This window comes from Thamnophis sirtalis, unplaced genomic scaffold (genome assembly GCF_051295495.1).
Source record: "Thamnophis sirtalis isolate CommonGarterSnake01/CBP01778 unplaced genomic scaffold, rThaSir2_p1.2 scaffold_12, whole genome shotgun sequence".
In the NCBI taxonomy this organism is placed as follows: Eukaryota; Metazoa; Chordata; class Lepidosauria; order Squamata; family Natricidae; genus Thamnophis; species Thamnophis sirtalis.
The window spans coordinates 51,755,543-51,767,564 of NW_028261392.1; the positions used below are offsets into that span (position 1 = coordinate 51,755,543).

The 12,022-nt window shown below is 44.1% G+C and overlaps 1 protein-coding gene across 1 annotated transcript in view; it reads right to left on the minus strand.

The window, feature by feature from the left end:
• The window catches only part of PCYT1B (phosphate cytidylyltransferase 1B, choline), a 61,841-nt gene that overhangs the window by 47,266 nt on the left and 2,553 nt on the right, over window positions 1-12,022 (minus strand). The window contains exon 2 of the mRNA XM_087726528.1: window positions 789-888. Within this exon, the coding sequence (XP_087582654.1) occupies window positions 789-888 (100 nt within the window). The remainder of the gene's footprint in view (window positions 1-788; window positions 889-12,022) is intronic.

A 12,022-nucleotide genomic window follows, 5' to 3' on the forward strand; every position in this document is an offset into this window, starting at 1 on the left:
CAAAAATTATCTCAGGTTTTGTAATTTTAACAATTGAGGCATTGAGGAAACTGATAAGGAAATATCTTTGAAAAGATGATCCAAGGGATCATAGATTGCCTTGTTCCACTTAAAAGAGAGCTGAATTTGTTATGGGACAGGATTGTGAGGGCAGCAAACTAATCTGGCTAATTGTGTGTAGAATACAGTCCTCTGTCATCTCCAAAAGGGAAGAGTGAGCAGGAGACCCAGAAGGAATAGCAGAGCTATTACTGTTACCCCTGCCGAACCCAACATCTGTTTCTGAGGTGTTTCAATCTGCATATTGACAGAGCTGCTTTTAAATATGTTCAGATGTTTAATTTATTTATTTATTTTGTATGGCTGTCCAAACTGTAAATAACAACTCTAGGTGGCTAACATAGGATTAAAAACAAAACAAACAATAAAAATAAAGTTAGAAGGTCACAGAATGTGATCTCAGATCCCAGGACTCTGCAACAGTCATAAATATGAACCAGTTGCCAAGCATCCAAATTTTGATGAAGTGATCATGATGCTGCTGCAATGGTTGTAAGTGTGAAAAATGATCAGTCACCTTTTTAATGTCACTGTAACTTTGAACAGTCACTAAAACATTGTATGGCAAGGACTACCTGTACTTTATTCCAGTTTTCCCAACTGGTATGCCTTAGATGGGGGAAGAGTGCTTTAGATTGGGACTACAAAGGCCAGTCTGCTGGGAAGTCGAGGCACTGGACTAATGTAGTTGAAATCCATTCTGAAATTAATTTAAAATGCAGACTCACCTGGTGTTCCAAGATGGGCCTGAGCAATGGTTAGCTTCTCATGAGGAGCTTTGCATTGACAGCTTGTTTCACCTGCAAATGGAACCGGTGCTGTCAAAGTCTAGAAGACGGAAAAGGTCAGATTATGAAAAAAGAGAGCAAAATAAATTGTCAGTTGTGGAAGTTATCACATACGAGTTTATTGCTCCTTGATTCCACCAATATTACTTGATAAGGATTTTTTTTTTAAAGTTAAATCTTAAGGAGAGTGATATAACTTTATAATATCCTTCAAGTTTGTTTTCTTCCAGTGAAATATTTTAGAAGTGGACACAGGGATGTACATATTTCAACTACCTATTGATTTGAAGTGGTACTCTCACTGCTGTTTATTCAAATTTCTAAGAAATTTTAATTTGAAATATCTATAATTTCCCCCATTAAATAGATTGCATTAACACATCCATATATAGTATACATAGTATCAGCTGGTATCAGAAAAAGTTTAATTAAGAAGTCAAATAGAGGTTATTTCCACTAATAATAAAGAAGCTAGCTATTGTGCAAATCATCTCTCTTCTTTTGACTTATGTCGTATTAAACAAAGCATAGAAAAAAAATTTAAAAAGTGATGTTTGGAGTTTCTCATGGTCAGCTCTCAGGTGAAATTAACATTGCAGATTCAACAGTTCTGGAAAGCTGGGAAAAAACTTGAAACATTCAATTTCAATTTCAACATCCTTATTATAATGGCTGATATGTGTGTGTAGGGTAATCAATAAAGCTTTCTGGGCCCAAACCTCTAAATGGAGCCCTCCATTGATGAGACAATGCAAATACAGACCCACTTTGGCTGCAACAGATAAGGATAGCAGGAGAAAGAAAATAGGGCAGTCACATAAGGAATTCTTTACTGCCATTGCAACAATGGGCCTGAACCTCAAAAGGTTTTCCCTCAGTTCTTCAGTCACCATAAAATATCCTTTCCTCCTTCTATTTTACCTTCTGCATTCAGACTCTAACCTTTCCCCTTTAGAGCTCTTCCTCTAATATGACCTAGTCACTGTTTTCTTCTGCCATATCTTCATGACTTTGCTCTGATTCATACCCAGCCCACATATGAGGTTGGGATGAAGAATCATCCATAGGTATTAATTTAAAGGTGGTTTTCCCTTCTTGTATCCATGGATTACAATTTGGCCTACTTCTCCAATGAATGTCAATACTGATGCTATCGGGATGGGAATTGCCCAACTTTCCGATTAGCTGTTTTAGGTTACTGTGAATACTCCCTTTCTATGGATCACTGAGAACTGCCCTCCAAGACCACTTTGTCTAAGGCTGGAGGAGAATGCCTAACCAGCCTTGTTCATAATGTTTGTCAGATCTTTCATAGGTCCTTAAAAATATAGATTTTGTATTTTTTTTCTCAAGAGTGTTAAGACTGCAGGACATCATGTAATCTACTAACAGCAATTACATTCTGTTCTTTTACCTTTATATTTACTTTGGGGAGTAATTTTATGCCCCCCCCATCTTCTCCCCCCTTCACCCACCCATTCCAATTTAAATCCTACACCAGTTAATCCACTCCATTGCACTGATAAAGAGAATTATAGCTCACAAAAGCTTATACCTTTTAATAAAAATTATTAGACTAAAATAGTATTACCAAACTCCTTTGTTTTTTGAACTACCACAGGTCTCAATTAGAGAGGACATTATTTTTAGGGATAGTACAATTTCAGAATAGGATATGGAAAAAAATCGATGATATAATGATCTCTGCCATTGGAATACATTTCATGTTCCCTGTGAAATCACTTCTGTTCCAGCAAATTTTAGAGAAGGGTATTAATTTTTGGTTACAAAGAAGTCACATTACATGGTTAGCTCTTAACTTATATAATGTTGGATGTAGGATATTGGACCTAGACAGAAATAAATGAGACATCTTTTGACAATGATGAAATGGAATGGAATGAAATTGAGTGCTAAACTGCCTTTTTGTTTCTAACTAAGGCTAAGTTATACAACAAGCAATGTTGTATAAAAAACAGATCCAAATGCTAATCCACGTATTCTAGCTTCATAAAACTACTTATGCTGGCCTTTTTCTATTAAGGGCGACACTTCACAGATCATTTCTACAAAATTTACCAATGTAGTGCCTCTTGGCATAGATTATGTTGTGTAATTTGTGCAGTAACTACTATTAGACTGTTGCATGTGTTTAAATGTACAGTAAGTTTTTAAAATGTCATGAAAGCCAGCACCATTAGGTTTAATAAAGAATAGAATAGAATAGAATAGAATAGAATAGAATAGAACAGAACAGAACAGAACAGAATTCTTTATTGGCCAAGTGTGATTGAACTCACAAGGAATTTGTCTCTGGTGCATAAGCTCTCAGTGTTCTTACAAGCAACAAGTGATAAATCATGATCATAATCATAAAACACCATCATAAATGAGACACAACACTCAGTGATAGTCATAGGATACAAAATAATACTAAAATAAATCATAATAGGATATAGTGGAAGAGATATCTACTCTCTGAAGCTACATGGGTCAAGAGCTGGGATGTGAAGGTGGATAGGTTGGCTAACAGTTCCATGAGAAGTACCCCATAAGCCATAGGAACCTCCAGTGCAGGGAAGAGGAGGTTAGTCAATATTTCAATTAACCTCTCTGTTTTCTTTTCTTTCCTTCCAGGAACTCATTTTCAATTAAGGGGAGCTGCCTGTCAACCCTGAAGCTGGCCTGACTGAGGCCATTTTGAGTCGGTGTTGACGCCGTGAAGGGCGGAAGGAAACATGGTGGCCACTGGATACCTAAGGAGTTCCGATTCAGGGGGGCTATGCCTCCAGAGGTTTGGGACTCATGAAAAAGGCACCACGGGAAATGGGTGCAGGTCATCTTGTGGACACCATATTCCAACCGCATCCAGACCATCGGAACCTGGGGAAAGGGCCCTGCGGTGGGGGATAGTGTTGTGACTCAGCAGCAGTCTTCTGTGAGTCTTTTCGGGATGCAAGATTAATTATGCAGCTGGGGCTCGTTAGGGGCATATTCTGGGGATAAAAGGACGGATGGTGCCATGCCCTAGTTGCAGGAGTCAACATTCCTTGGTTCGTTCAACATTGATTGATCATCAGTCATGGTTTATGTAAGATACACTTGGAAAAGTGCTTTGTTTTCTGTAACCCTGATTCAAGAAGACACTTGGAGAAGTGCATTGCTTGTAAGAGTTTTTGTTTGCTATTCTGTTATCTAGTCTGAGACTTTATTTATGTTATTTTTGGGCTCTCAGCCAGTTTGAGCTGAGAACTGATAAAGAGAGTTCCTTTTAAGTTGTTTGCCTGTCGTCTGTTTAACAAGCAGAGAAGGGGGAACAGAACAGTCTAGTAAAAGTAGCTTTCTCTAATCAAATGAAGTTGGGGTTGTTCTTTTTGGATTTTGAATGAGGCAGGCCTGATATTAAGCAAGATCTCACTTTGCAACCATCCTGGAGTTAAAAGCTACTGTTGGGATTGCATCAACATGTCTAACCCTTGCAGCAACCAGAAGGACATGGGAGCTACGGGATCCTCTCCTCCCTTGGAAACTGAGTGGATGGCTGAACTGAATCTTGAGGACAAGTCAATCTGACCCAAATGGTTGCTGGGAGTGAGACAAATGAATGATCTTGAGGAGATCCTGGCAGGAGTTACTACCACCCCAGTGGTAGGTTATGACTGGTATGTCCTGGCACGGGCGTACCGGTGCCTGCTGGGAGCACCAAGTACCATTGCAGTACAATGCTCTGGAGGACCCACATGCCCATCCGTGCTCCTTACCAGTATTTGAGGTTTCCGGGGCTTACGGAGTGTACACCGCTTGCACACGTTCATGTGGTGGACGCCCAGCCCCGTTGCACCGTAACAGTTGCAATGGGATCTGGAACCCACCACTGTACCACCTGGTGCCAGCCACCAGAGGTTGCCTGGCAGGAAGCCAAAAAAGAGAATCTTATGATGTCCCACACTTTACAACTTCTACAAGAGACTTGGGGTAATTGAAGAAAGTCGCACCAAAAGCCAAGCAGGTGGACGGGGAAGTGGACACCCTGGCAAACCCCAAATTTTCCCTGGGAGAGGTTCCAGTAACTAGGCAGGCTGGAGGAGCTCCAGCAGCAGCAGCAGCTCAGGCACCCCCAAGGGAAAGGGTAGCTCCACGAAGGCATTGAATTCCAAAAATTCCTCCTCTGGGAATCAAGTGTAGAGGTGATCCCAAAGCACTGGGATTTCTTTTGGCTCAAGTTTGGAATTACATGCAGGAATATGGGGAGGATTTCCCATCAGAGGCTGCCAAAGTGAGAAGTGTTACTATGGTGCTGGAAGGCACCGCAGCTAACTGGATGGTGGCTCTTCATAACGATGATTCCCCCCCCCCAGCTGAGGGATTACAATGGGTCTATGACGGCCCTGAGGGCAGGCTTTGACGATCCCCTCGCAAATCGGAAGGCAAGAACGAGAATGAAAACTTTAACTCAGGGTCGGAGCAGAATACACTCAGGAATTTCGTGAGCTAGCTGTGCACATGAGGGAGTGGTCCCAGGAGGCATTGATGGACAACTACAAAGATATCCTTAATGACGTTGTGTACCAGAGCTGTGTGAACAGAGTCCCCCCCACAAAGACCTATAATGCTGGTATGTGCTGACTGCTGATGTGGACATTGACCTAGCCAGAAAGTGATACCGTGGGGGGAGCAGCAGAACCAAAAACCCCTTATGCTGAAAGAGGCTTCAAGAGCAGAAAAGGGGGGGGGTCAGCAACCAAGCCCCGATCAACTTCCTGTTTTCGATGTGGGAAGTTCGGGCATTGGGCTGCCAACTGCTATTCTAAGATTGCCCCAAAACCAGCTGCAGCTGGAGAGAAGAAACCCAACTGGCAGCCAGTGAAACTACCCTGAAGGGTGTGGAAGTTGCTGATTTTCCTCCTCTTGGCCAGGATGAGAGGGAAACTCCAGCTTCTTCAGGAGAAAGTGAAGCCGACTACGATGACGACCCCCTGGTAAGTCCTCATGCGGGTCCAATGACCATTCGAGTAGAACTAAAGGTACCCTCGACTGGGGCACAAGGGAAGATGCTGGCCCTTTTAGATTGTGGCTGCACCAGATGTGTTATTAGCCCAGAGGTGGTGGAGAAAATGGGTCTCAGGCTGAGAACAATGAAAGTACCCATCGCCTTTTGCTAATTGGATGGGTCAATTGCTGAGGCCCCCCTGGCGCATTTTGTAACTAAGATGTGGATGGGAGACCACCGAGAATCTTTAAGTTTCATTGTCGCTCCATGGATGGAACGGCCCTTCATACTGGGATTACCTTGGCTACGGGTGAACTGGAGCAAGGGCCTGCTATGCATCCATTCTGCCCAGCTGGCTAAGGGAGAGGGGAAGACTTCCCACATAGCCAGTGCTGTAACAGAACTAGCAGCGTTTTCATGCAAAAAATTGAGGGGGAGGAGAAAATCCCAAAGGAATACTGGGACCTCAGAGAGGCATTCAGCGAAAGGACTTCTGATACACTGATTGCAGCATAGAAATCCTCTCAGGGATGAAACTCCCCAAGCCACAGATTTACTTGATGACCCCACGCAAACTGGAGGAATTATGCAACTTCATTGATAAACACCTAAGAAGGGGTTTCATCCAACCAGCTAGGCCATGGGTGGCCACGCCAGTTTTATTTAGAGAGAAGAAAGATGGCTCTCTTCGCTTATGTGTAAATTACAAAAACTTGAACAGCATTTGCATGGAAAACATGTACCCTTTACCCCTGATGAAGGACATGTTAGCTCACTTGGTCAAGGGGAAATTTTTCACTAAATTGGACTTAAGGGAGGTGTATTACAGAGTCCGGATAAAAGCCGGAGATGACTTGGATACACTTGGAAAAGTGCTTTGTTTTCTGTAACCCTGATTCAAGAAGACCCTTGGAGAAGTGCATTGCTTATAAGAGTTTTTGTTTGCTATTCTGTTATCTAGTCTGAGACTTTATTTATGTTATTTTTGGGCTCGCAGTAAGTTTGAGCCGAGAACTGATAAAGAGAGTTCCTTTTAAGCTGTTTGCCTGTCGTCTGTTTAACGAGCGGAGAAGGGGGGACAGAACAGATTGACTCCTGCCTTACAAGCCTTCATTCCCGTAATTATGGAGCAGTTGATGGCTGAAAATAGACAAATGGCACAACAAATCGCAATGTTGTCGGACCAAATTACCCAGTTGCAGAGAGCTGTAAGACCCCCCCAGCCAAGGAGGAAGTGTCCAGTAGCCATGCCAGATAAATATGATGGGAGTCTGGCCATGTTTGCCGCGTTTCTGGGACAATGCCAGTTGTTCCTGAGTTTGAGAGCGGAGGACTTTCCCACTGACCGGACAAAGGTGGGATTCATTATCAGTTTGCTCTCAGGCACAGCTGCCCGGTGGGCCACACTCTTGCTCAGTCAGTCTAGCCCCTTGTTGGATGACTTCCAAGGTTTCTGTCAACATTTTCGGATGATGTTTGAGGATCCCATCAAGGGGGAAACAGCAACTAGGCGACTGAAGGCATTAAGGCAGGGTCGTGGATCTTTGCAGGAGTACGTAAGCGAATTCTGGCTGCTGAGTCAGGACTCAGCATGGAATGAACCAGCGCTTATGGACACCTTCCAGGATGGCCTGTCCGATGAGTTACAAGATGAGCTGGCAAGGGTGGACAGGCCACCGATGTTTGATGCATTGGTCCACCTGTGCCTCCAGATAGACGCCCGGCTGCAGAGGCGAAGGCCTTGCCGTGTATTCCAGGAGACCACCAGCATGCCGGTTCAGCAAGGAACTGCAGTGGACTGGGAGGAGCCCATGGAGTTGGGTGCTGTCAGACCTCGAGTGTCACGGACAGAGATGGACAGACAACGTGCTGAGGGATTGTGCTTCTACTGTGGGGATCTTGGACACCTGGCAAGAAGCTGCCCCAAGAAGAACAGAAGGGTTGCGTGGACTGCAGCCATCCCTCAGCAACGCACTATCATGTCGGACAACCAGCACGTTGGTGCGGCCGTGATACCCTGTTCGCACAAGATAGCGTGCGTTCGGGGTGTGTGGAGTCACAGGGCGGAGGCCCTGCCAAGTAAAGTAGAGAACTCTGACCCTGCGAACTCGCTTCCACCTCGGACTGTTCTACCCGTTGCATCCTGCGCTGCCGTTTGTCATCCCGTGAGCATGCAGTCTCTGATACGGGATGCACAGCGGGGTGACGACTGGGTGGAGCAACAAAAGGCGGAAGTGGGGCCGGCGTCCCCATGGACTTTGGAAGGGGATCTTTTGAAGTGTTGGGGCTGGCTCTATGTTCCCACAGGGCACATCCGTCGACGGCTGCTTGCGCAGATTCATTGCGTGTCTGCATCAAGACATTGGGGGTTTGTTCAGATGTTGCACCTGGCCTCCCATCAATTTTGGTGGCCCCATCTGAAAAATGATGTATGGAGGTGCGTGCAGTCATGTGCCCAGTGTCATTGGGCCAGGTCTACAAGGAGAACTCCGCTGAGATTCCAGCCTTTGTCGACTCCGGTCCCCGCAGCACTGGACTTTGTATCTAGGTTCCCAGTGGGGTGCCAGTGTCTTGGACCATGCGATGAGATGAGTGGAAGACTGCTTTCAACTGCCCTCTGGGTTGCTTTCAGTTTAGAGTACTCCCATTCAGACTGCAGGGGGTGCCAGCTGTTTTTATGCAGTTAATTAATGAGGTGCTGCATGAACACCTGTATAAGGGGGTGTTAATTTATCTTGATGACATCCTTGTAGACAAAGAAACATTAGAGGAACATGTAAGACTCATGCGTTCTGTCCTGAAAAAACTCCGAGTTGCTGAACTTTATGCCAAATTGTCTAAATGCGAATTCCACCAAGAGAAAAATGACTATTTGGGGTACTGCATTTCACCTGAGGGTATTGAAATGAACCAAGAAAAAGTCTGTGCTGTTACAGACTGGGCCTCGCAAGAAATTACAAAGTTTTTTAGGATTTGCACATTTTTACCGCCAATTTATCCCCTCATTCACTAGTATTGCTCTGCCAATCACGAATCTCCTAATGTCAAAGGGAGAAGTCAAGGCAAGGCCCAGTCCTTGAAGGACTGCCAAGCAGCTTTTGAGAAATTGAAATGACTTTTTGCAGCTGAACCAGTATTAAAACACTCCAATATGGATGCACTATTTGTGGTCCAAGCGGATGCAAGTGATGTGGCGGTAGGGTCGGTGTTGCTTCAAATGAATGCTGATGGGAACCTGCAACCCTGCACTTATAAATCTCAAAAATTGACTGAGACAGAAATATGGTGGGCCATTTGGGAAAAAGAAGCATTTGCAGTCTGGTGGGCCCTACTAACCTGGTGGCATTTGATGATGATGATTCCCATGATTCAAAGGGGCTGAAAACTTTACATTTGGTTAAAAGGCAGTTTTAACAGTTTGAAAAAAGACATAGAATCCTACATTGCTAGTTGTCCTGTTTGTGCTGCGGCAGAGACCACCAGGTAAACTTCAAGGACTACTCCAAACTGTTGCCAGACCTGGTGCCCCTTGGAAGGAAATATCAATGGATTTTATTGTCGAGCTGCCAGAGAGTCTGGGAAATTCTGTCAGCTGGATGATCACAGATTTGTTCTCCAGACAAGTGCATTTTGTGCCCTGCTCCAAGATTCCGTCTGCAAAAACACTGGCAAAATTGTTCATCCTATATATGTATAGATTACACGGAGTTACATGGAGTTCCTGACATTATCTCAGACAGGGAGGTCCAATTCACCTCCCACTTCTGGAAGGAGTTCCTAAAGTTGATAGGCTCCACTCAAGATACTAAGCTCCGCCCACCATCTGCAAACTAATGGGGCTTCTGAATGCACTAATTCTGTTCTAGAGCAGTATCTCAGGTGTTATGTCAATTATCAGCAAGACAATTGGGCTGACCTCTTGCCTTATGTGGAGGAAGTGTATAATAATCTGGACATAGTAGTACTGGTTTGACCCCTTTCAAAGTAGTATTTGGCCAGGGTTTTGTGCCCATTCCTGAATTGCCTCAGGAGAAACCAACAAACTTGTCCTTATATGAGTGGATTATTCATCTACTCACCCTGGTTTCTGACCTGTGACTTGCAAGGCCTTAAACGACACTCACCACGCACATAAAAGATAAGCAGATTAAAAAAGGGGACAGGGACAAGGTTTTCTTACCCACTAAGCATCTTCAGACCACCCAAAAATCGAAGAAACCTGGTCCTAAATATGTGGGTCCTTTCCCCATTGTTAGAATTGTAAACCCAGTAATAGTGCAATTGGAATTGCCAAAGACTCAGGAGAATCCATCCCGTGTTCCATGTTAGTTTACTGAAACCGGAGCATACTTCTTTTATGTGTTCACCCCATCCCACTCCTTCTGTCCCTCTCCTTATAGGTGAACAACATTTTGAGGTCAAGGAAATCCTGGATTCCAGGAAATATAGAGGGAAAATACAGTATTTAGTGGCCTGGAAACATTTCCCTCTTTCCCATTCTGAGTGCGTGAATAAGTCTGATGTCAGGGCTCCAAACTCTTGCTAAAGTTTCATTCTAAATACCCTGATAAACCCTAATTATGTCAAAAAGTGTTTTGCTATTGTTGTTGTTTCTTTATATTTTCCTCCAGGTATGACATCCTTTCTGCAGGAGGGCCAAATGTCAGCCCCTACTTTGCCTGCTTGCTATCGGCTGCCATAGAAACGGGGAGGGTGGGGCTCATGGTATTTGGGGGGAATAGGTACTAGAGGAGATATCACTTAGGGAATTTTGTTCTCACCATCTTCTGTGCATGCTGATTGCTTGTCTTTGGGTTTGGTCAAGGTCAACTGTCTCTGCATACCAACTGAATGAGGCCATTCAAAGATGCACCCCACATGACACCTTTGGGAGCTGGAGATTGGACATTGGATTGGGGTAACTGGTGGGAGGGTTTGGGGAAAACGTTTGATATGTACAAGTTCGTGCTTTTTTGCTTCAAATCTTGCTTCACTTTTGCTGTTTTCATGTCTAGTAAAAGTACCTTTCTCTAATCAAATGGAGTTGGGGTTGTTCTTGGATTTTGAATGAGGCACACCTGACAGGTACTTGGCAACCAAGATGTATTTAAAATAGTTGCAGTGTCCTGAGGTCTTATGTTTGCCATTTGTGACTTTCCCAGCCAGTTTTCAACAGGCAAAGTCAATGAGAGAAGTCAGATTCATTTAATAACCACATGATTCATTTAAAAACTATAGTGATTTGCTTAACAACTGTGGCAAAGAAGGTTGTAAAATTGGGTGTGACTAACTTACTGAATACCTTGCTTAGCAATAGAAATCCCTGTATCTATTGAGGTTATAAATAGAGGATAACTATACTGGTCACTTTTTGTATATTCACCTATATGAAAATAATTATTTAATAGATATACAATATCCTTGGTAGAGATATTCAGTATGCAAAATATTGCTCCTTTGGTAGAAGCAATGTAGATATAAAATGATTTTATCTAGCTAGTAACCCTTGTTATAGAACTAACTTGATTATACAATTTGGATTGGATTGGATTGGATTTATTACATTTATATGCCGCCCTTTTCCCTGAAGGGGACTTAGGGTGGCTCACAATTCAAGTCAGGGAAGGGGGTACAGACAGGGGATAAAAAAGATGAACATAACAATACATAATTTAAAAGCACACAACAGCCATACCATTCGAGGAGGGGGGCAAAAGCTCTTTAGCCCCAGGCCTGTTGGAACAGCCAGGTTTTAAGGGCTTTGCGGAAGGCCTGGAGGGTGGTGAGGGTTCGAATCTCCATGGGGAGGTCGTTCCAGAGGGTCGGAGCAGCCACAGAGAAGGCTCTCCTCCGGGTAGTCGCCAGTTGGCATTGGCCGGCGGATGGAATTCGGAGGAGGCCTAATCTGTGGGATCTAATCGGTCTATTGGAGGTAATTGGCAGCAGGCGGTCTCTCAAGAACCCAGGTCCAATACCATGAAGGGCTTTATAAGTGACGACTAGCGCCTTGAAGCGCATCCGAAGACCAATAGGCAGCCAGTGCAGCTCGCGGAGGATAGGTGTTACGTGGGTGAACCGAGGTGCACCCACAATCGCTCGCACGGCTGCATTCTGGACAAGCTGAAGTCTCCGAATGCTCTTCAAGGGCTGCCCCACATTGATACTGCCAATCCATTCCATCATT